This window comes from Armigeres subalbatus, unplaced genomic scaffold (assembly GCF_024139115.2).
Source record: "Armigeres subalbatus isolate Guangzhou_Male unplaced genomic scaffold, GZ_Asu_2 Contig1797, whole genome shotgun sequence".
Classification (NCBI taxonomy): domain Eukaryota; kingdom Metazoa; phylum Arthropoda; class Insecta; order Diptera; family Culicidae; genus Armigeres; species Armigeres subalbatus.
Genome location: NW_026942613.1, coordinates 74834 through 98661, shown reverse-complemented (window position 1 = coordinate 98661; position 23828 = coordinate 74834). Strand labels below are relative to the sequence as shown.

The following is a 23828-nucleotide window of genomic DNA, read 5'->3' as shown; positions in this document are numbered from 1 at the left end:
GTTGTTGAGATCATCGTGCAAGTCGTGATTGATTTGATTCAAACTTCAGTACAATTTGGAAATCTTTACAACCTGTGCTTTAACGCCAACCTGAAGCAAAGCAATTATACTCAGAGGACATTAATGGGTTACTGTAGTAGCTGGAGAATCATGAAATCCGTGGTTGATTCGGTAGACTATTTGATCTAAACTTGTGGACAATTTGGAGATTGTACAATTTCCCATGAACAAGTATGACAAAACTAAAATAAATACTCAAAAGCTTCCACTCAACGAAAATCGCATCCTAATTAATTGTTCCAATAATTAGTAATCGTTTTCAATCCATGTCGCGAATTCCTGGAGATAATCGCATAGCTACTCAACAACCAATATTTATTGCTGCTCCTGGCGCGATAGATGATATTGGCAAATTTAGGCTAGGAACGTCCACAAATTACGTAACGCTTAGAGGGGGAGGGGGGTCCAGTAAAGTGTGACGATCCATACACAATTTCAGACGCGTCATAAAAAAGTGTGACATAGGAGGGAGGGGCGGTGGAAACTTTCCAATTTTGCGTTACGTAATTAATGGATCTTCCCTACTATAAATACTTTACTGCCAGTTTCAGTGATAAGTTAAATGAACATGCCCGAAGATTCTCAGCTCGGTTTAAATTAATCTAATTATTGAAAAGATTAACCAAGGATTTCTTTTGCTTTGAGTTATGTGGGTTCTGTTTTCGCCAGCGCTTAATGGTAAAGCACTATAATCAGTATCATGAAACATTTAATTTCCTTAAACTAATTTCCATACAACATTAAAGCAGCTTGTGTTAACTTAGTTTTCATCCAATTCAGCAAATTTTTCAGAGAACACTTAACTTAAAACATGAGAGAGGAACAAATAAGCGTTTTGAACCACTTTACCCATCCATCAAACATAACTTATTTTCGGACGCAGAGATATTCTTGATAGCAGCAATAACTACACGCTAACATTTTCCCAAGTGCCTCCCTAGCGCCATTATGGATCTACATTTAAATACTGCTGAAATGTGCACTTCAATAATAGGCTCTCAATTCCTATTCACTTGTATGGTAGTGCAATTTAATCAGTTTTGATTTGACATATATGTAGGACCAAACCCGGTACACTTTCCCCATTGTCAGCCTAAGTAAAGCTGCTTGGGGACTTACTTTTCACGTTGATGAACGGCTATTGACATGTTTGCCTGCACATGAAGATATTGCGTGAAAGGAGGAAGCGCAGAATTACCTCCGAATAGCTGTTTTAATTCAGCGAGTGAATGCATGTTCAGTCCTGGGCGTAGTCCAATGCCCAGAATAGGACCGCAAGCGCCAAATGTGACAACGACACCAACCGTATCCACATAAGTTTCTCAAAACAATTCTGCTATTATTATATGCCATATGACACTTTATTGTACTTTTTTTTTGAGCATTCATTATTTTATTTATTTTACATTTACCGTTTTCCTTGCTGGCAATTTCAAAATTATCTCACAGGAAACTAAAGCCACGCTATACTTCATAATCTTCATATCCGTCGATTTGTAGCCACCCTGAATCCCACGACCTCGGTTTGTTAACCGATGACTTGGAGGCCTTTTCATTGTCGTACACGAAATCACCTGACACCTGACAAACGGTGCTACATCTGATGATATATTCTTCATTAGTAGATCGTGTGTTTCATGCTTATATAATGGGTTATGCATGCATCGTGTATTTATGTAGATCCCACCGGGCTAGGAATTCAGCTTCAGTACTCCGTCCAGTCTGTTTTACGCACAATATCAGGAATTGTCCGATGTGCTCGACGTTGTCAGATATATCTGTGGGTGGTAAAGCTTTGATTAGAATTGAGCTCGGATCTGTAAGAGTTAAAATAAATGAATATGTAGTTAGTATAAGGAATGACACCAATTTGGCAGTCTGATTCCCCCTCTTTATATTCCCATCATCAACTCCAAGTGGAATTCCCTATAAAAAGCTGTTACATGAAACAATGTAAGCGGAACGGCTACGGAAACGGCAAATTTTGACATAAATTATATGAACATTGTGTTTGGGGCTTAAGTATTCTACGTCTAATCCATTTCGGTCTAATCTGATATGTCTCAACAGCTTACTGTCTTTGAAGGGTAGATACTGGCCGCATTCCAATCAAGTAGTTTAATTTTTCTGAACAATCACTAGAAACCTAGCGATAATAATCATGCACTGAACCGATCGTGCACGTACATTCTACCTGAATATTCAGGTAAACTCTTGAGAATTCGAATAAGATAGACATCATGTGATGAACGTAGAGTTTACCAATATAAAGGTGACCTCTACCGAGATAAAACCATTGTCACGACCTCGGCCACGACATTAGTTTGAATCTGAGTCAGAATAGAACAAAGTCGCTGATTTTCTCAGCTGTGTTTCATTCATATTTGAATTTTTTTTCAATTGAATGAAATAATTCTGCTGCAGTGAAGAAACGCGCATAGTTGTTATGTGAAAAACCCTCATGCTGCGTTCAATAGCGAATTCGGAAATACCCTATAGAATTCGAGCCAGGATTCAAACCCAGTTACCTTCAACGTGGGTTATCTTCTATTCGTTCTTTTTAATGGTGCGCTAATAAAGAATCCATCATAGCAATCATACAGTTTATGTCACGAGACGAGCCAGCCTAGGGCTGAAAGTCTCACCAATAAAGACAAAATAAATACAGTTTATAAAGGAAGGAGTGCCTAGTGCAAACTATTTCGAGGCGAAAATGTCCTCCTACAACAATGAAAACGCATTAATATGCCTATCGTAGTTACATACCTTTTCAACATTGAGTTTGACTAAAAGTCTGTCTGTCTGTCTGTTCTCATTCGCAAGACATTCGTATTCACTTCTCGTCAACGAGCCGAAAGGACTTATTTTGATCGTCAGGAGGAATTAAATCCGCTTCGCTTTTGATGTTTCGAACAAGACCTGCCCTTAAATAACCGTAAATAATAGCAACGGTGTGTTTAGCCACGTTAAGCTGTGACCCGGTTTTTGCTTATTTCCGGCGTATCGCTTCCGATTTTCAAACATCCGAGTCCGGCAGCCGCCGCCAGCCGCCACATCACATTTTCTTCCAGCGACACTTTTTATTTAATTTTTTTACGGTTCATAATACGTGACCGGCCACCGCTTTTTGGCCGCAGACGGTCACTTCGGATGTGGCACGGATTGCAAACGAATCGGTTTTCTGTGTTGTCCGAGGAATACACAGTTCGCGAAACCAAAATTAAAATATTTATTATTGAAACAAAATATAAACAAGATTGATTTGTCAAAAAAGTCTACACTCACCATACACTTTAAAATAAATTTACCATTAATGCGAGTAAAAATACACTAGCGCCTCTGGCGGTGCTGGTCTCGTTAGCTCATCTGGGTTGCATGAATTTTAAATCGGTTCTTCGGGACTCCGACGTCCCGGTTATTAGTTCCTGGTTCTGGGCTTCTGAATAAAATGTTTTTCTGCTTCTGGACAAGAGATTCTGATTAGAATAATTATGGGATTTCCTAGGAAGCACAAAAGGAATCGATTCGAAAACCCAGAAGAGTTCTTTCCGAAAGCCAAAAAGAGCTCCGTTTAGAAAACCGAAAAATATCGGTGCGTAAACCTGAGCCTTTCTCTGGGTTTCCGAACGCAATTATTTGGAATTCTGAACAAAATTCTTCAGGAGCTATCTGGGCTTCTGAATGGATTTTTTTTTCTGTTTCTGTACAAGGGATACCCTTTTGGGATTCCAAAGCTAAAAAAGGGTTCCGTACGGAAGCCCAAAAAAGTTTGAAAGACCAAAGGTTATCCGTTTGTAAACCCAAAAGACGTCAGTTCCGTTCATTGGGTTTCCAGACGGATTTTTTCTATCTGTGCCTCTCTTCCGAACACTTTTGGGGTATACTCCGTTAGGCATAAGTACGTTAGGCATAAGGACGTTAGGCACAATGTATGTTAGGCTTAATGGACGATAGGCATAAAATGACCCAAAGAACATCCCATGACATAGAGAAGGCTGAACTATGCCAAATGCCCATTATGCGTAGCGTACATTATGCCTAACGTCGGAGACCCCACTATTGGACTTCCCAATGGATTTTCAATTATGTTCAATTTAGCCTTGGCATAAGACGAGATAGTATTAGTGGTATTATCCCATTTAATTCCACCACTTTATTGTAACTTTACAGTAAATACCAAAAAACGTATTTCGACCTCAACAGCAACCTTATTTGTCTTCAGTATAGATAGTGGAATATATAGATGAGCGAAGATAAATCCTCTGTCTCCAAACGAGCTGTCAAACGTGTCTCCAAACGAGCATGACGTCACGATTTCAATGGAAACGTTGAGGGCTGTGACGTCATATGCGCGTGTGCACGGGCAAAAAAATCGACTCAGCCATGCTTTCGCTCATCTATAGATTCTACTATCTATAGTCTTCAGTATTTATCTTGTACTTGACTCGACTAAGTCTTACATCGACTTTTTGATTATTGAAACCTCGACATTCTATGTAGTCAAAAGTACATGATTTTTAAACATTTTTCTAATTCATGTAGCTTTTAAACTCCATACAGACAAATACAGACATTTTGCTGAGATTGATACAGACATTTAAAAATTGTATCTGGCATCCCTGAAGGCGGATGACAAGCAGACGACGACAAAAGGGTGACGACCGTGACGACAAGTGCTGGAAGAAAAATTGTGGTGCTGCTGCTCACTGGAAAAAGTTCCTTTCCTGGTCCGTTGTGTATCGCAGCAGATTAAATAAGTGCTTATTCCATTACATTAAGAACCCATATTGACGGCTGCATTGATATATAGTCAAAAGAAAGGTAGCTTCCCATCGGGCCGGTCGTGTTTACAAACGATTTTTTTTTCTACGGCTGCAAATTTCTTCCCCCACCAAATCGAATTTCACTACTCGAAAAGCGCTGTTTACGCTGTTAAATCCTACGCGGTGGAACAAACGGAATGACCTCGACGACGATTCCCACCATCTGCAAGGATCTGGACGGTGACGACCGGTGGCTCAGTGTGCACAAGCGGTTCGTGCAGGAGTGCAAGGAGAAAGACCCGGACGTGATGTTTGTCGGAGATTGCATTCTGGAAGCGCTGCAGTTCACCGAATACTGGAACAGTCACTTTGTGCCGATGCATTGTTTGAATTTCAGCATACGAAACGACCGGACCCAGAACGTGCTCTGGAGACTGCAGAACGGCGAGCTGGAAAACGTGAGGCCAAAGGCGATCGTGCTGCATGTTGGAACGAATAATATTAGCGACAGCGCCGAAGAGGTAACCGAAGGACTGTTGGAACTGGTGAAGACCATCCGGAGCAAACTGGCCGACGTGTATATCGTGATTCCGGTGAGTAGAAAGGATGTTGGCTCAGTTGACGGAAGTTTCTGCACGTAACTATGGTTCGAATTTCGACAAGCTCGTATTGCTAACCTGTTAATGAGACATGAAATTAGGACCTTTTTAAATTGTATTTTAGCTCTAGGAACGGTACTTGTGGAAACAAATATAAAAGTAAAGGAACGGTTTTCATTCAGCTTTGCGGGTAAAGGTACAGAAATTTAATCAGGGGCGCAGAATTGTATTAGTCTAACCTAAGATCCACATTCAGGATCTAAATTTAAAAGATTTTTCACTAGTTTTGAATTCCCTTGCTTTCAATGAAACAATACACCAGGGAAAGAGTATCGAGAATACTCCCACTAGCCTCATTGACCCCCTTTAATTATCTGTCTGACCACGCAGGGATCCACAGCTTGCTCGCAGTGTCCATCGTTGCCAGGGCGAGCTTAGCGTCACAGTAGTATCCATACTGCGGCAGTTGCTATTGTTCGAGACGGCACCAACGCTGCAGTTCGATATAGTCTGTAGTAGAGCTGTCAGAAGCCCCCTTTCATAGCAATGAAAAATAATGTTTCCCCAGTTTCTTCGGGAAAATTTTGGGCAATTTCTAAATTGAATCTTTGAAGACTTCATCACTTGAACACTGAACACACTGAAGACTCATGTTTTAATTAATGTTCATAGCTGAGCGTGAAATGTGACCTTCTAAGAGGTTTTTCTTTCGGAAGGGTGTCCTTGCAGGTTTACCACCGCTTGTCGGATTTTTTTTCCGCAAACGGATCAAAAGTCAAACGAAGGTACGGGTACAAGCGATCGTAATGGGATCAATGGGTATAAATAGCCCTGAGACAGCGATGCTAGATCTACGAAAATTTCCGTAGATTTACAGTATTGATTAGTTTCTACGGCTCTACGGATCAATCTACGGACACTGTCTTGAGTTTGAACCTGATACATGCATTTCCCCAGCAGGCCGTTTTAATTTCATCTCTAAAACAGTTGAAAAGCTGAATGCCCGCTGTTTAATGGTACGTTTTTAGTTATTAAATCAAATGAATTAGAATTGTCAAATATTCTCACTTAATTTTAAAATTAGATCAAGTTGAGTAAACAATACGTAAGCTCCTAGGTACTCCTAGTATATGGGTTTCTATTAGAAGGGAAAGGCAGTCACAAATATTTATTAAAAATTATGTCCTAATGGTCTCCGAAAAGTCAAGGAGCATAATAATTATTTTTAAAATGAACAAAAATCAGGAGTTGTGTACAAGACACGTCCACTCGGCTACGTAAAACAGTTTTGTGCATTGAATAACGCAGTAATCATCATGTAGGAATATTTTGAGATAATTCATTCGATTACTTATGTCACTGGTTTAGAACAAAATTTACGTAACTTAAAATATAAAAATTGTTGAATACCGTCGTCGGGGGTGACAATGGGTCAGCACCCTCACCGACAGTCTGGAGATCGGATAACAAAATCGTTCAAAAAGGTCTCTTATAATTAAGTTTCCTTGTCCTCATATACATTAAATCTATTCTAAAATCTATGTAGTTGAAACAGTGACCCCTTTCTCACCCCCAATTGACCCATTGTCTCCCCCGACGACGGTACGATAACTTAAAATTTTCACTTTAAAAACCCATGTGGTAATGATGCTTTTCTCGATTGCGACTGTTGGATTCGATTTAGTATGGTTAATGCATCCAAAGGTTAATTGCCTACATCCCCCCATTATTTTTTCCGTCCGCAACGTTTATTAATCGAAAGCGTTCCAACTACAAAGATAGAAAAAGTTGTTGAAATTCACACGAAGGTAATGTACATAAAAGGAATGCCCAAAAGAGCACACATATTTGTCGTGATCCGCCGGCCATTTTCGAGGCCCGATTTGGTGGTTCACCTGACTGGATGACGTCCGTCGCTAACCACATTCTACACCAAACTGATGTCTCATTTCAAATGGGCTTTGCTCGAAGCCCCTTCCGAATCTTTCTTTCTCTTTCTATCACCATCACGAATTTCTATCGTTGTTCTCGAGCTGTTGTTCGCTCCGTTCTTCGTTACCGAGAAAAATCAGATCGGTAGGTTTTACCAACCCATGTCAAAATTTGGATTCGACCATTTTACCGAATGTAAATAATAATGGATTGGCGTAGGACCACAACTTGACTAATTTAATCTGTTTCATATACTTTCCTCTGATCCCTACAATATTGTCACCTGAATGTGTGCAATTTCTATTGCATTATCTAACTATTTCTCACTTAACTTTTCAAAAGGACGTAATTAAATTTTTTTTCATGAATAAATTTGAGTACTGCAAACAAAAGCTTTCGTTATTAATCTATTGATTGCAATATTCAAATTAATTTATGAAACAAATGTTACGTAGGTCCTTTCGAAAAGTAAGGCGAGATTTATACTTTTTTAAAACATAATTCTCTAGAAATTGCATACATTTAGGGCAAATTTTTTGGAAAAGATTCTATGCCCAGAATAGTATAATTTTCGGCGTCTTTATTTTTTACACGCGGATTAGTTTTTATAATTTATTTGATTTGATTTTGTACATTTTTTGAATTTGATTTTTTGATTTTTTGTACATCACTAGTAAGTGCAGTAATGGAAATAGTGGAGTATGATTATTAAATATGGAGAAAAATTATTATGAAACAAAAAATTATATGATTGATATCGGTAAAAGAAATTCGACTAATTTTTCGAGAGTACTCATTGATGATGTCATACGATGTTCTTCTCAAGGTCCAGGGACAATCCTTGAGTCGAGGCATCGCTGTTGGAGAAGGAATAGTTGTATTGTCGAGTACCACAAAGAAGCTCGGGTCGATAAAACCCGGTCGCGACAACTAGAAATGCTAGCCATCCCAAGCAGCACTGGTTACAGCAACCTAATTGTGACTAAATCGGGTCACACATAAGCTACTGTGATCTATGTACAACATGTACAACTCCCACTGTCCGAAAGTGGAATTATCCCTGCCCTGCTCATGCCCATTTGTTGACTAAAAGAACAACTTCGAGCTACTTCGAGCTGCTCATTGGACAGCACTATAAGGTATTTTATGAGACGTTTCGCGGCGGCCCGATTATTTACATTCTATGTTTTGTTTGGTATGATTCTGCGTGAACTTTCCGTTAGGTCGAAACACAAAATAATTTTTTTAACGTTTTACTTATAATTAATGTGACCATACGTCCCGCGTTTCGCGGGACAGTCCCGCATTTTCACTATTTGTCCCGCGCTGGAAAGCGTCCCGCGAAACGTCCTGCATTCAACTTATTTCTAGATAATATCCCGCGAAATACAGAAAAATAGAATACGTTATTAGCTATTACTTAGTATTTTAAAAGAAATTATTAGATTTTTTTTAAATTCATGGATCATAGAAATCAAGATTAAAATGTTTTCCTGTGACTCAGAATAAATTATCTCTATAGTTAGTTTTACCCAAGCCCAGAGCCGTAGCGTGCATTCCCGGCGCCCTTGGCGAAATCTGTTTTGGGCGCCCCTCTCTTACTAAAGAAAGAATGTGCAATATTTTACATTCCAATAACTATTTGAATATCACTTGGTCGGAGTTCAGCCAAATCGCACCAAGCGTCAATGAAAAACACTTGCACAAATTGATCACAATTCGTATCGGATATCCTTCTACCCAATAACTGAGGATAGTCAACAACAAATGTACGAAGAAATTGATATGAATTAGTTTACTCGATTTTGATTTTACGAACAAAATATCACAAGTTAGTCAAAAAGGCGGTTGGGGCGGTTTCGCTGAGCCCCGACCACTTAGAAGTCAGTGGTGCGAATTCTCAATCTCAGTGACTGAAATTTGTTGGATATTGATACCATTCCCTCTTCACACTCACTTCCTAGCAGTGAAAACTGAAAATGGATAGCAGCAACAATCAAAGATAAAGTAAACAAAAGACCTATCTTCTCATTGCACACGCAGCCCGCACTGACAGTCTATTCAGTTCACTCGCTGCTGTGTGAATGCGACGGCCCTATATAAATGCATGGGTGAATACTATCACTTGAAAGACAATGACAGGAAATTTGTGCCGAATCATCATCAGCTTTAGCCCGCTGTTGGCAAACCGAGTTTGCTAAGCTACTCCTGCTTTGTCGTTCTGACTGAAAGGCACCGTCAGAGGCAAAGAGGAACAGAGAAAAATACAAAACAAAAGAATCACACTCAGCAGGCATTGTTGATAAATTGCACCACTGCTTAGAAGTAAGGTTAAAAAGTTTAGTGAAATGAAGGTGTTTAAAATAGTAAGCAGTATTCGGCGATTTGTCCTGAAAAATTATGAAATTTTGTGATATTTTTTACTATTTGCTAGATATGGCAAAGATGCATGGAACTTTGCAGTGTCATGGGTATTTCTGGATCTGCGTATGGAATCTATAGAAGTGTTCAGAACGGGCTGGAAGATCATTCCTTTCAGCTCATACTGTACATAATGGTTGTTTCTTGCACCAAATTGAAGGAACTGGCGTACTTTTAAAGTACATCATGGAGGTGGGAACTTTGAAAATCGTGATAAATTATTTTTAAAACCCTGATGGTTGGGACAATAAACTCCAACTCTTGAAATGGAAACGGTGTATTTTGAGTCACGGTTTCTGGAACAACAGACTGGTGTTCTGAATGAAACGAGCAAATTTATCCTAAATCTATATCATCCTTACTCTTACCCCTACCCCGTTATATAAGCCTATAAGCCGTTAGAGCCGTTAGGAACAGTGACAGTTACAGTCCAAAAATATATATAAGTCCGATCCACTGTTTTTCTGAATATGAGATTTTTAGACTTATTACAATCGGTTCCGAAGATCTCAAAGAAGTCAAAATAGCGGCCAAAACTAAAACCAAACCATTTGACATGTTTATTTGATATGAAAGAAATACCTTTTCTTTTTTTTTCTTTAGATTACTCAAAATATCTATAGAACTCTAGATTTCGTATTCGGTTTGTTAATTGGCCCTGTAACTAATAAACATGTTTTGTTTTTTATAGCGTGATTCTTGGTTTTGACGCCCCTGATGACTGGCGCCCTTGGCGGGGGCCAACCCGGCCAACCGCACGCTACGGCACTGCCCAAGCCTTACACCCTGGGAATCCTGAAATCAGAATTTGCTTCCATGTATATCCTGCTGCATAGTTGCTTGGATTTCAACACGGAACGTCCAAAATTCCATTCCATTTAAATGCAATGCGGACCAAAATCTTGCGGAAAATCTACCCCAGTTAGAAGACGATCTTTACTGTGTTGATATTGGGAAAACTCAAATTCTTAAATCTCATCCAAAATTTAAATCAAGCGCGAGTCAAACATCATGGCACCGAGAATCGCTCATGATTCAACTTGCGGTTTGCATCATTGCTTAATTTCTACGTGTTATTCTCCGTTGAATTAATTGAATTTACTTTTTTGCTTAAATCAATGGAAAATAAATTCATAGGTAACATAAAATACAAGGCTAAACAATTTCAAACTTCCATTTACTTTGCAGATATCGGACAAGGAACCACTAAACTTCAAAATTATACGAAGCTCCATGGCAGCTACATTGAGCTGCACATTCAACTTTGAAGAAAGCTTTGACTTCTAAAATGAATTGCCGTTTATTGAACAGTTAGCACACTAAGCCTTGTAAAATAAAAAATTGAAAGATTTGATTTAAGCGTATTTCTAAAACATATCAAACTATGATTTCTTTTTGTCGCGCGCTCACAAAAAATTTATCTGGTCACATTACTTATAATCCATGTTTTCTTCAGTATTTTATGCTTAGAATGCAATAGTATGAATGATCTAGCAACACGTATTAGAAATCGTATGAAAAGCTTTGTTCTTAAGCTCTAGAAACCGCGAAGTAAAATAGGTAGAATTGATGATCCGACTCATTGGAATGTTCAGTTTCGATCTGTCTCATAAAATGCCTTATTGCATTGCCCTTGCTTACAATCTATCATCCTACACTGAACCCAAACATCATCATCCAAATGAATGATTTGTCATTTCCTGCGCTTGCAAAAGGCTTCCTTCCTTTTTCATATGATGAAAACAAATGAATGCAGTATCGACAAGCTATCGGATGAATTTTATCAACTTTTGCGATGTTTATATTTCGGTTACAGAAAACGTTGCCATATACTTGCAGTATTTTTCTTGTGCGTCAGATTGTCGTTCTAAATGCAAATGAAAACTTAATCCCCCAAGCCCTATTACGATAATCATCCACTTTTGGTAGAATTTTCTGTGCTCCAATTATGCTAATGCAGGCCTGCCCAACCTTTTCAAGCCACGGGCCAATTTTTGAAATCCACAGTTGCTGGCGGGCCAGAAAATATTTTGTACGTAGCATTTTAAATATTTTCATCAGAATAATTCAGCTCGGGTAGTGGTTTTCCTTTATCTTGTAGAAATAGTGCCATTTTCTTTTCTAAAAGAATAAAATCTCTCAAGAATGGTACCAAGGCTTAGTTAATGAAATTCGCAATAATACAGCAAGTCTCCGTATTAGGCTTTCATTTCCGTCAACATAATTTATAATTGGGGGTGTTGAGTTCCCCAACATTGAACTGGCTTAAGAACGAGCGTCAATACTTGAGGAATATTGATCGTTTTCGCATATCGATTCTTTTGGTGAATATGCAATGGCAGGGACATATCGCCAGACCTATGCCATTGCTTTTCCTTGCTTAGAATTATCACAAGGTCATTTTTCTTTCATGTCATTGCTGGTGCTCCATCAATCGTAAGGTCCCGAGCAGCACACACGCTACACATAGATTTCAGTAACTTATATGGCAAGATTCAGTCACCATTGAGTTACTGCAACCATATTCGATTTACTTGTGCTGCTTTATACAGGACTTAATAGCCCTAAGGTTTTTTTCCCGTTAGTTGTTCCCTGCATTGGGAAATCATCATCAAAGCTGCCAATTTCTCTGTCATTCGAGAATGACCATCAATTCCTCTTATGAAAACAGCCACCTCTGCTAGGGAGTAGAATATGAAGCAGGCGGCTTTTTCACGTACGTAGCTTTCAAATCTTCTGCGAGAACTTTTACTCCTCACCGTGTTCCGCGCAAACTAATGCTACTGAAATAGGAAGTTTCCTTAGGACACGATGTGAACAACAACCAAAATGCATTCCTTAACAAGTTCTCCGTCTTGGAAAGTTTTCATCCGTTTTGCAAAATCTTACTAACAGCAAAACTGGCCCGTACTGCATTTTCTGACTTCGTTTTAGCTTGAGTAAAGAGAGTTTGTTGCTTCAATAATCCATTGTACCAATAATTTGAATCAACAAATGGAAATTTAAATTGAAACCTTTGATAGAACTTCAACTTTGGTTTCCTACTTGGGCACTTTCAAATACCATATTTCATAGAATGCTTGGATTCTGGTTTGAGAAAAACTTTCCGAACAAATTAAGCAAACCGACCTTCCTTTTTTCAACGTGAACATAAACTACTCTAACCAATCTTTATGGAAAACACGATGTTCCTCATCAACCTTTTTGTATCTTCGGGTCGCAATCATTTCCAATTATGTAAAATATTAATTTCATTCAAAATTCAAATTATTGATTTGCAGCGCGAGCTTTGTTTCAAAAATTACTTATATAATAATGAATAATAAAAAATCAGAAGGGTTATATACAAGATACGACCACCCGACGTAAACTACGTAAAACAGATTATAATAGAATTATTTTGAGAAAAATATATTAAGCTCTTTGAGTGGAATGTATTCAACCGTCTAAGACGAATTAAGTACTGTCCATTTAATTCCACCAGTTAATTTTCGTTATCTTTGCAGATACGTATTTCGACCACAACTGTGTGGTCGTCTTCAGTGTCTCGTATTTGACTCTCAAGTACGAGACACTGAGTCAAGTACGAGACACTGAAGACGACCACACAGTTGTGGTCGAAATACGTATCTGCAAAGATAACGAAAATTAACTGGTGGAATTAAATGGACAGTACTTAATTCGTCTTAGACGGTTGATAATTATTTTGCTTAGAGTTTAGAGTTATTGAAATTTATATATTTTATATTTATATGGTGTGGGTCGTGCGGTTGTCGTCATCAACATCAGCAGCGCTCAGATTAAATTTTCTTGTTTGAAGTACTAACGATTGGCTACCACCAGTGAAAGTAGCTCTTAAGTCACAACTTGAGGCGAGATGAATTTTGATCAAAGTAAAACTTAACTGCTTGATGATGGCAGATTGTTTTCCGTTGGTAGCAGAATCACGAGAGCGCGATACAGAGAAAGATTTATAATTTTAGTAGGTAGTAATTCATGCGAATACATTGTTGCGCCTTCGTATTTCACGACTAACATTGTTATCAGCCGTTAGCAAGGATCCGATGTAGACAAATTCTTCGACCACATCGAAGGTATCCCCATCTATCGTAACACTGCTTCCCAGGTGGGTCCTGTTGCGCTCGGCCGACAATGTCCATGTCATCAGCGAAACAAATAAATTGACTGGATCTGTTGAAAATCGTACCCCGGCTCTTCGCATGACGAAAGTCCATCACCTTGTCTTAGTCCCCGGCGCGATTCGAACGAACTGGAGTGTTCGCCCGAAATCTTTACACCGTTTTGCACATCATCCACCGTTGCTTTGATCAGTCTGATGAGCTTCCCAGGGACACAAACTGCAACAAAACCAAATAAGAATCTTTAGAAAACTTCACTTTGCTGCCACTGATGCCATCCATACGAATTCATATTTGTAGTATCTCTCCCCGGGGGCGCACTCGTGATTCTGCTACGGACGGCAACATTATGGCGTCGCCAAGTGGACAATTTGCTCTTTGAATAATATTCGCCTCCCCTCAATCTTCCTTTGTATAGAACGGTGGCCCGATTAATTCCAAATAATGCAACGATCCACGACACGGGCTGAAATAAAATTCGCTCAACAACTCCGCCGGTGCTGGGAAATGAAATGCCACGCGCGCGGTGGAACGTGGAACGCAATTTTCTTATAATCAATAAATATGATTCATTAGTCCCGCCTCTTTGTTGTCCGGTATGACTGCAAATATTGTGCAACCGTCACACACTCACCAAAGGGGCGTGGCTACAGGTTCAAATTTATTGATTACAAGAAAGCAGCTCTTCCGCGCGCGCGAGCCATTTCGTTCGAGATGTAGCGAAAAGCAGATCGCGGTCCCACCATCGGCATCGGCGAGGCTCCTACCGGAAATTTTATTCTCACCGATGGTGTGGGTCGTGCGGTCGTCGTCATCAACATCAGCAGCGCTCAGATTAAATTTTCTTGTCTGAAGTACTAACGATTGGCTACCATCAGTGAAAGTAGCTCTTAAGTCACAACTTGAGGCGAGATGAATTTTGATCAAAGTAAAACCTAATTGCTTGGTGATGGCAGATTGTTTTCCTTCGGTTGAAGAATCACGAGCGAGCGTCATAGAAAGACGCGTGGACACCAGTACTGCCCATGATTACATATTTGTAACACTCGCATTTTTCTTCATTTTGTAAAAAGTCTGTGAAATTATTGAGTTTGTGGGAAGGATTCACAAACGATTTACAAAATCAACCAAAATGCAAATGTTACAAATATGCGATCATGGGCAGAGTAGCAGTCAAGTGAAATGCAGCAGATAACACGGCAATGAAAATCGATAGTCAAGTATTTTTTCTCAATTTAGGTGATATTTAAATTGGAACCATTTTACGGTTACATGATGAATGACGGAAAACTAAATATTCTTCATGTTAGGGTAAAATGCCCAATAGTGGACCCCCTAGTAGCGGAATTTTGCTCTTCCTGTCATACGGCTTAGAAATTTTCAAAATATTAACTCTGCTTGATATCTAACAACAAGCTCTGCATCCCCTCTTCACGATACATACATAAAACACCCAAATACACGACGTTAATCGTTGAAATTAACATTTTAAAGTCTAACTGAATTCGCCCTATAGTAGACCCCCTGGGGGTCCATAATAGGAAATTGCTTCCCTATAGTCGACACTTCATTTGATTTTCATGTCCCGTTTCGGGACGTTCTTCTTCCCTATTATGGACCCCCGAAAATATTCCTATAGTGGACACTCTCGTGTTTATTTTTTATAGAATTGTAAAAAATCATCTAATTTGACTTTCCATAGCATTTCCAACGCATGTAATCAAATCATAGGATTGTAAGGTAGGTTCTCCCGATAGAATTTTATAGCGAAATGTTGACATTGTGCAGTAATAATGCAAAAATGGCTGGAGGGTCCACTATTGGTTAAGGGTCCACTATTGGTCACTTTACCCTACTCAACTAGCCGACTTAACCTCCTCCAACAAAAATGCCGCATGTATTTGTAGGGGCTAAGGCATACCCTTTGCTAAGAAATTTGCTGCGGCCATGTCCTAAATCAGATGTTCTCAAACTGTGGGCTGTTCAGTGGTGGGTCATCCTTATTCATAATTTTGTTACTATTTTGTCCCACAAATCTATTCCATATTTTGAATTATGATCTAAAGTAATGATTGGATGATTAAAAAACAACAAACCTGACGATGTCAACGGCCTTTTTTTTGTTATACGACATTTGAGCAAGTAGAAAGAAGTCCTATACAATCCAAATCTAAACCCTGACATCGATCCAAAACCAATCCTAATCCAATTCGAATCCAATCCTAATCAAATCGAAATCCAATTCGAATCCAATCTCAATCAAATCCAAATCTAATTCAAATCCAATCCAAATCTAATTCATATCCAATCCTAATCAAATCGAAATCCAATTCGAATCCAATCTCAATCAAATCCAAATCTAATTCAAATTCAATCCAAATCTAATTCATATCCAATCCTAATCAAATCGAAATCCAATTCGAATCCAATCTTAATCAAATCCAAATCTAATTCAAATTCAATCCAAATCTAATTCATATCCAATCCAAATCCAATCCTAATCAAATCGAAATCCAATTCAAATCCAATCCAAATCCAACCCAAATCAAATTCAAATCCAATCCAAAAAGTTGACGAAATTTTGACAAATACAATGATGGGATAAAAAGCAATGTATTATGATTTATCCATCAAACGCGAACTCTATTTTAACTAATTTCACAAAATCAATGCATTTGGTACCTGGTGGGTCGCAAGCAATATAAGATTCTGCTAGGTGGGTTGCATATCCAGAAGTTTGGGAACCTCTGTCCTAAATCATTGATGAAGTCAATTGAAACTACAGCAGAGTTTGTCGACGACATTGCAAAGGCAATGTGTATTTTGTACAATGTCATCACTGACCAAGAAGGACTCGACGTACAGATAGTTTCGAAATCTGAGAAGTGATGATCGTATAGTCTTGTCTGCTAGAAGTAATGATTGTGGGGCGTTTAGCAGCAATATCAACCAATTCTATTTGGTATTCGTTTTGCACAATATCAATTTGATTCTGATTGTTTGGGGATTCATGATATGGTGGGCCACTAGAAGGAAGCGGAGTATCGAGAGAGTTATTCGACCGTCGAATTAGCATAGAGTGCTGGATCGTATCGTTATCCACAGAGCTTGAAGCTCTGAAGACATCTCGGCTCTGGCTCGGATCATCTGGAAATCTATTATTTCGGTAAAATAAATTTATAACCCAAATTTCAAACCTTCTGCATGCGAGACTCCAGTTTTTTCCGCCTGCTGTTTCTGAAGATGGAGCAGTAAGCTTTTAAAGAATGCTTCATCCTCATTCTCGCCTGGCACACCTTTAGATACTTTTGTTCCAGAAGCTTCAATTTCTTTTTCTCGATGTTGATCAATTGCTGCTGTGCGCTTTTCTTGCAGACTTGGCGCTGTGGTCTTATATCATTTTCATAGTCGATTTCTGATGTATCCGAAATCTCAACGTACTCATTTTGATTTTCTGCTATGCACTCCCGTTCCTGGGATCCTCGTAACCATTGAGCTAAAAAATTCCACCAGATTTTCGTAGCTGTATGTGGTTCTTTAAAAAAAGCTTTGATTCGAAATGCGGCCAAGTCGTGTACGTCTTGTAGCCCAGCGATGCTTCATCGCCTGATCACCCTGCCGGGATATTTCGCATTTTATATTCAAGAACTGGTTCTGTAATGACTTCTTTTTTAATTCCTCCGCCAAAAACTGTTGAACCGTTATACTGCCGCTAACCGCAAGTCGAGCACATTTGTATATGGCGTCCATGTGCTCGACTTGCGGTTAGCGGCAGTATAGCTCATCACGTCACCAAATTCCGTAGAAACCTGCCGCCAGAGCATCTCCGCAATCACTTTATTCCGATACACCTTCAATCTTTGATCCCACAGCGGTTTTCGTTCAAATTTGAGCGAATCCAAGGTTTCCGTATCAATGTCTTTTTTGTGAGTAAAAGTGAGTAAAAATCACTTGGAAGAATGGTTTGACGATTGCAAATACTTGACGATTGCATGACTATGACGGGTATAAGCGACCCTCCACGCATCTTATATTGGAGCATACAAAACCAGCTTTCACGCCCACTCTCACGCTATCGAAAACACTTTCTTTTCCTCCTATGTCATTGTAGTAAGAAGCGGCCAAAAATATAACTATGTCTGTTTCATCAAATGTTTCCTTATCTAAAAACCCAGATTAACCCACCTAGCAGCTATGATGCCTTTCTCGTGCTTTATAAAGTATATTGAAAATATCACATAAGAAAGGCTAAAAAAGCTCTTTAGGGGTATAGATCACATGTTTTGATCATTTTGAATGTTTTAGGGGAAACAGTGTTTTTATGTACTTAAATACTTGAAAATCACTTTTACATGGTCAAAACGCAAACGGAACGAATCGCAATATTCACAAGACTTTTAGAGTACACCAAAAGCTTCCGTTTAGAGGTTGCGATGATTTTTGACGTTTCCTTCTCCCGTTAGATTTTTTCTAGATTGAAAATAGCTGAAAAACACTAAATCGACTTGAGCCACATCGAAATTTTATCCGAATTAGCTGAAAATTTCACAAAAGGCTTATTTTAGCGTAAGGATTGTGATTCTGGGCTGACCGGTTGAATTTTTGATACTTTTAGAAAACATGAAGAGGTCTAATTTACATCATTGCATTTTATTTGGCACCATTAAAATAAACAAACATTGAGCTTACTTTGCATCTGAGGCACTCTGAAAAGCTGCCTAGAAGAGCAACGACTAGGCGCGGTCAATTGCACCCATTCAAAACCCAGATTAACCCACATTAGGGTGGCTCAAAAACACTTTTTCAAATTTTTTGATGGGCCGCCCTCTTATTCGGTTCTATTTGATGCCCTGATGCTCTGGACAAAATTTCAGCCAAATCGGTCAACGTTTGAGCGGTGCTAAACTCGAAGGAAGTTTATATGGAAAAATGTATGCAGAAACATCCAAAAACAGTGATTTGCAGTTGGACGGTACAATTTACGATCAAGAACCATGATACTCATTCAGTTCTTGTAGAATTAAATACAGAATGCTATGCTGAAAACCGCGAGAAGATTTGAGTTTATTACGCAAAGATATTAGCATTTTACTGGAGTGTTGTAGGGGTGAATTTATTTCTTTTCAAAGGTAAAAGAAACGAAATTTGCTCAAAACCCACTTCAGAGAAATGCTAATAACTTGGCCGGGTAAACTCTAATCTACTCGCGGTTTTCTGCATAACATTCTGTATTAAATTCTCCAAGATCTGAATGAGTATCATAGTTCTTCATCGTAAGTTGTGTAGTCCAGCAGCAATTTACTGTTTTTGGATGTTTCTGCATATATTTTTGCATATAAACTTCCAACGAGTTTAGCACCGCCCAAACGTTGGCCGATTTGGCTGAAATTCTGTCCAGAGCATCAAGGCATCAAATAGAATCGAATAAGAGGGAGGCCCATCAGAAAAATTCAAAAAAGTTTTTCCCATACTAATTTGAGCCACCCTAACCCACATATATGATCGTTCAGCACAGAATCCAGCATGCTGCCGCCAGAGAATCGTAGGGATATTCTCCTGATGCGGGCAAGGAACACTTTGCGTAAAACTTTGAGTACGGTACACAGCAACATAATGCCTTACGTATAGATTTTTTGCAAAACTTTTATTCTATCGTTAAGTTATTGATTCACATTGAGGTAAAATATAAAATTTTCTAACCCTAAATTTTCTGGATGTGTTTCTGTTACATAACTGAAGTATTTCCCTAGTGCTTCAATTATAAATGTTTGAGAAGTGCGCCTTAAGGTTCTAAAATTAGGATACACAAAATCTTCTGGTTCAAGTCTTTGTAAAGCAGCCTCTTGTCCTATAATTTGCCTCCGTTGATAGCTCCAGATATTCCTGACAAGTTCGCATCGGAAAAGTTTGTGTACCATAGTTTCTGGTTCTCCTGGACAAGCCTCGCAGAATAGATCATCTACGACGCCTCGTTTAAACAGTAACTCTCGATGCTTGATTTTCTTATGCATTATCATATACCACGCTGATCGTTGAGATGAAGTTAAGCATTTGCTGTGGAGGTGTTTAAATACCGATTTCCATTCACGATGTTCTGCTGAAACAAAACCTGGATCCGGCTTGAGGGTCAAAAAGTGTTGATAGATTCCAGCAGATGTTGGAGTGTTCTTCAATTGATCCGGAAGATTACGTAGTTCTGACCTCAATAGGATTATGTGACTTAACATGGCTGGTATGGGAGTATTGTGGTTCTTCATGATGCTGCTTTGAAACGGAAGTTGCTGATTTAGGCTTATTAATCGGTTAAGCAAAAGAGCCTTTGATTTTGTTTCTGGGCAATGCAAGTTTAGACCTCCACGATTTTTTGGTAAAGTTATATTGGAAAATGCTACACGTTGTAGTCTTTGGCCATGCCAAGCAAATTTTCCTATTTCAGTCCTAATTTTGGTCGCAAATCCTTTAGTTAGTGGTATGTTTGAAGCCATGTACCAAAGTTTCGAATTTACATAGTTGTTTAGAAGAATAGTTTTTTGAAACAAATTTAGTTTCCTCGGATGATGAAACCACAATCGAGTTCGTAACCCATTCAATACAGCTTCCCAGTTTTGCTTATGTGCTTGCTTGATGTTGTCTCCATAACGAACTCCAAGAATGTGGACTATGTTTTCGATGCGCAGCCACTCCGTCTCTGCTGTTAGGTTGATGTTGCCTATCATCACAGCAACTGTTTTCTGTTTATTTAATATTGCACCTGAAGTTGATCCAAAGTCATTGAATATTGCGACTACTTGCGTGAGACTGGTTTCATTGTCGAAAACATAGAGATATCGTCAGCATATGCATTAAATATAGTGCGTGGGAAAAGCCTTTCAAAAGTATCTAGTAACGGTTGAAGATATATCACAAATAAGTGCATAGACAGTGGGTCACACTGTCTAACAGAGCTAGTATCTTTGAAAATGATTGGCTCCAAATCGAATCGAGAAGGTTTACAAACTGTGGATTGAAGTTCATTCGTATCATTGTCTGCTTGAGGAATCGGTAGTCCACTCTATCGAACGCATGGTCGAGGTCGAAAGATACTAGAAGGGAGTTTCGCCGATGGTATTTTAGATGTGCAATTTTGTCAGAAATGCGACAAGTAGCTTCGAAAATATTCCTTTTTCCATTGGAACACTTCTGGTGTTCTGAGAGCACCAAAGGAAGTAAACTCTGCATTCTCTGCTTGAGTACCCTTGCAAGAACTTTATAGTCGTAGTTCAATAGCGATATTGGACGATATCCTTTCGCGCTTTTGTCCCTTCCTTTCTTCTTTACAAGAATTATGATTCCGTCAAAAAATTGTTTCATAGCGTTTCCTTGAAGAGCATCATTGATCACATTCGTGAATTCAAAGCGAATGATCTCCCACGTTTTTAGAAAGAACTCTTTTGGTAGGCCGTCCGTACCAGGGGACTTTTTTGAGCAACTACCCTTGATTGCAGCGAGAACTTCGTCTTGCGTTATCGCTTGCATGAGATTTTCATTTGCAAGAGTGTTTTCAGCAATGGATCTGGCTGGCATAAAGTTCAGAGAGTCGTTGGTCTCGACCGAGGTGTAGATAGTTGTCATATGCTCTCTTTAGTAAGCCACGATATAGTTCCATTGCGTCACTGAAGTTACGATGAGTAATGGATGACTTCCATTTCAAAAAGGAAGTCAGTTTTGGTTTACAGTAAAGTACCCACCACTCTATCCAAGAGCGGTAATTTCGTTTTGCACGTATCCAGTATGTCAGGGCTGGTAGCGACCATTGCCGCTCAAAATAGTAACTTTAGTGACCAATTATTATTATTTATTCAGACTAAGGCCGAAGTGGCCTGTGCGGTATATAAGAGTCTTCTCCATTCGGCTCGGTCCATGGCTACACGTCGCCAACCACGCAGTCTACGGAGGGTCCGCAAGTCATCTTCCACCTGATCGATCCACCTTGCCCGCTGCGCACCTCGCCTTCTTGTGCCCGTCGGATCGTTGTCGAGAACCATTTTCACCGGGTTTCTGTCCGACATTCTGGCTACGTGCCCGGCCCATCGCAGTCGTCCGATTTTCGCGGTGTGAACGATGGATGGTTCTCCCAACAGCTGATGCAATTCGTGGTTCATTCGCCTCCTCCACGTACCGTCCGCCATCTGCACCCCACCATAGATGGTACGCAGCACTTTCCTTTCGAAAACTCCAAGTGCGCGTTGGTCCTCCACGAGCATCGTCCAGGTCTCGTGTCCGTAGAGGACTACCGGTCTAATTAGCGTTTTGTAGATTGTCAGTTTGGTACGGCGGCGAACTCTATTCGATCGGAGCGTCTTGCGGAGTCCAAAGTACGTACGATTTCCAGCCACTATGCGTCTCCGAATTTCTCTGCTGGTGTCATTTTCGGCAGTCACCAGTGAGCCCAAGTACACAAATTCTTCTACCACCTCGATTTCGTCACCACCGATGCAAACTCGCGGTGGGTGGCTCACATTGTCTTCTCTTGAACCTCTGTCTATCATGTACTTCGTCTTCGACGTGTTGATGACTAGTCCGATCCGCTTAGCTTCCCTCTTCAGTCTGATGTAGGCTTCCTCCATCTTCTCAAAGTTACGTGCCATAATATCTATGTCGTCGGCGAAACCAAATAGCTGGACGGACTTATTGAAAATTGTACCACTCGTGTTAATCCCTGCTCTTCGTATTACCCCTTCCAAAGCGAAGTTGAATAGCAAACACGAAAGACCATCACCTTGCCGTAACCCTCTGCGGGTTTCGAAGGGACTCGAGAATGCCCCTGAAACTCGAACTACGCACATCACCCGATCCATCGTCGCTTTGATCAATCGTGTCAGTTTATCCGGAAAACCGTGTTCGTGCATTAGCTGCCATAGCTGGTCCCGATCGATTGTATCATATGCGGCTTTGAAGTCGATGAATAGATGATGTGTGGACACGTTGTATTCGCAACATTTCTGCAGTACTTGGCGAATGGCGAACACCTGGTCTGTGGTGGAGCGTTCGCCCATAAAACCCGCCTGGTACTGCCCCACGAACTCCCTTGCAGTTGGTGCTAGTCGACGGCATAAAATTTGGGAGAGTACCTTGTAGGCGGCGTTCAGCAATGTGATTGCGCGGTAGTTGCTACAATCCAGCTTATCGCCCTTTTTGTAGACGACACCTTCCATCCACTCCTGCGGCAAAACTTCCTCCTCCCAAATCTTGGTAATGGCCCAGTGCAGCGCTCTAGCCAGTGCCTCACCACCGTGTTTAAATAGCTCTCCTGGTAGTTGGTCAACCCCAGGGGCTTTGTTGTTCTTCAGCTTCACTTTAGTGACCAAAGCTGACGAAAAAAGGGACCAAATAGTGACTTTCAGTTGCAGAAAAAGTGACCAAATAGTGACTTTCAGTTTCAGTCGCAATTCCGATGAGACGAAATTAAGCGTTTCTGGGTCTTGGGAGAATTTTTTTTCGTAATTTTTGGCGGAAACCATCTTTCATTCACCACTTCCTCATAACGAACTCAGAAAAGAAACGAAAATCGTATACGCTAACTTTTGCCATCTCTTTTTATGTCAAGGATATTTTACTAAATATCAGTCAAAAGAAGGACTACTAAAAACTATGAGTAGTCCTGCGAGCAAATCAAACGTTTGCGCCAATGGAAGTGAGCGAAACATGGTTATTTATCACTCATAAGACCTGTTTTTCTTCCCCGAAAAATGATTTCTAGGCAAAAATCTGCGTGAATGAACATTTTCTTCTCGTGAGAATGAGTGAAAATTACAATCACTGGATTAGCTGAACACCTACTTAAGAAAGATGTAGATTTGCTATAGGTTTAAGAAATTTTTGGATTTTTCAGTGCGAAAGGATCGTTTTGGTAGAAAACGAAAAAAAAAATATGA

The 23828-nt window shown here is 39.7% G+C and overlaps 1 protein-coding gene across 1 annotated transcript in view; it reads left to right on the top strand.

Annotated features, from left to right (window-relative positions):
• The first annotated feature begins 4724 nt into the window (after positions 1–4724).
• The window catches only part of LOC134203339 (platelet-activating factor acetylhydrolase IB subunit beta homolog), a 36241-nt gene continuing 17137 nt past the window's right edge, over positions 4725–23828 (top strand). The window contains exon 1 of the mRNA XM_062678213.1: positions 4725–5416. Within this exon, the coding sequence (XP_062534197.1) occupies positions 5021–5416 (396 nt within the window). The 5' untranslated portion in view covers positions 4725–5020. The remainder of the gene's footprint in view (positions 5417–23828) is intronic.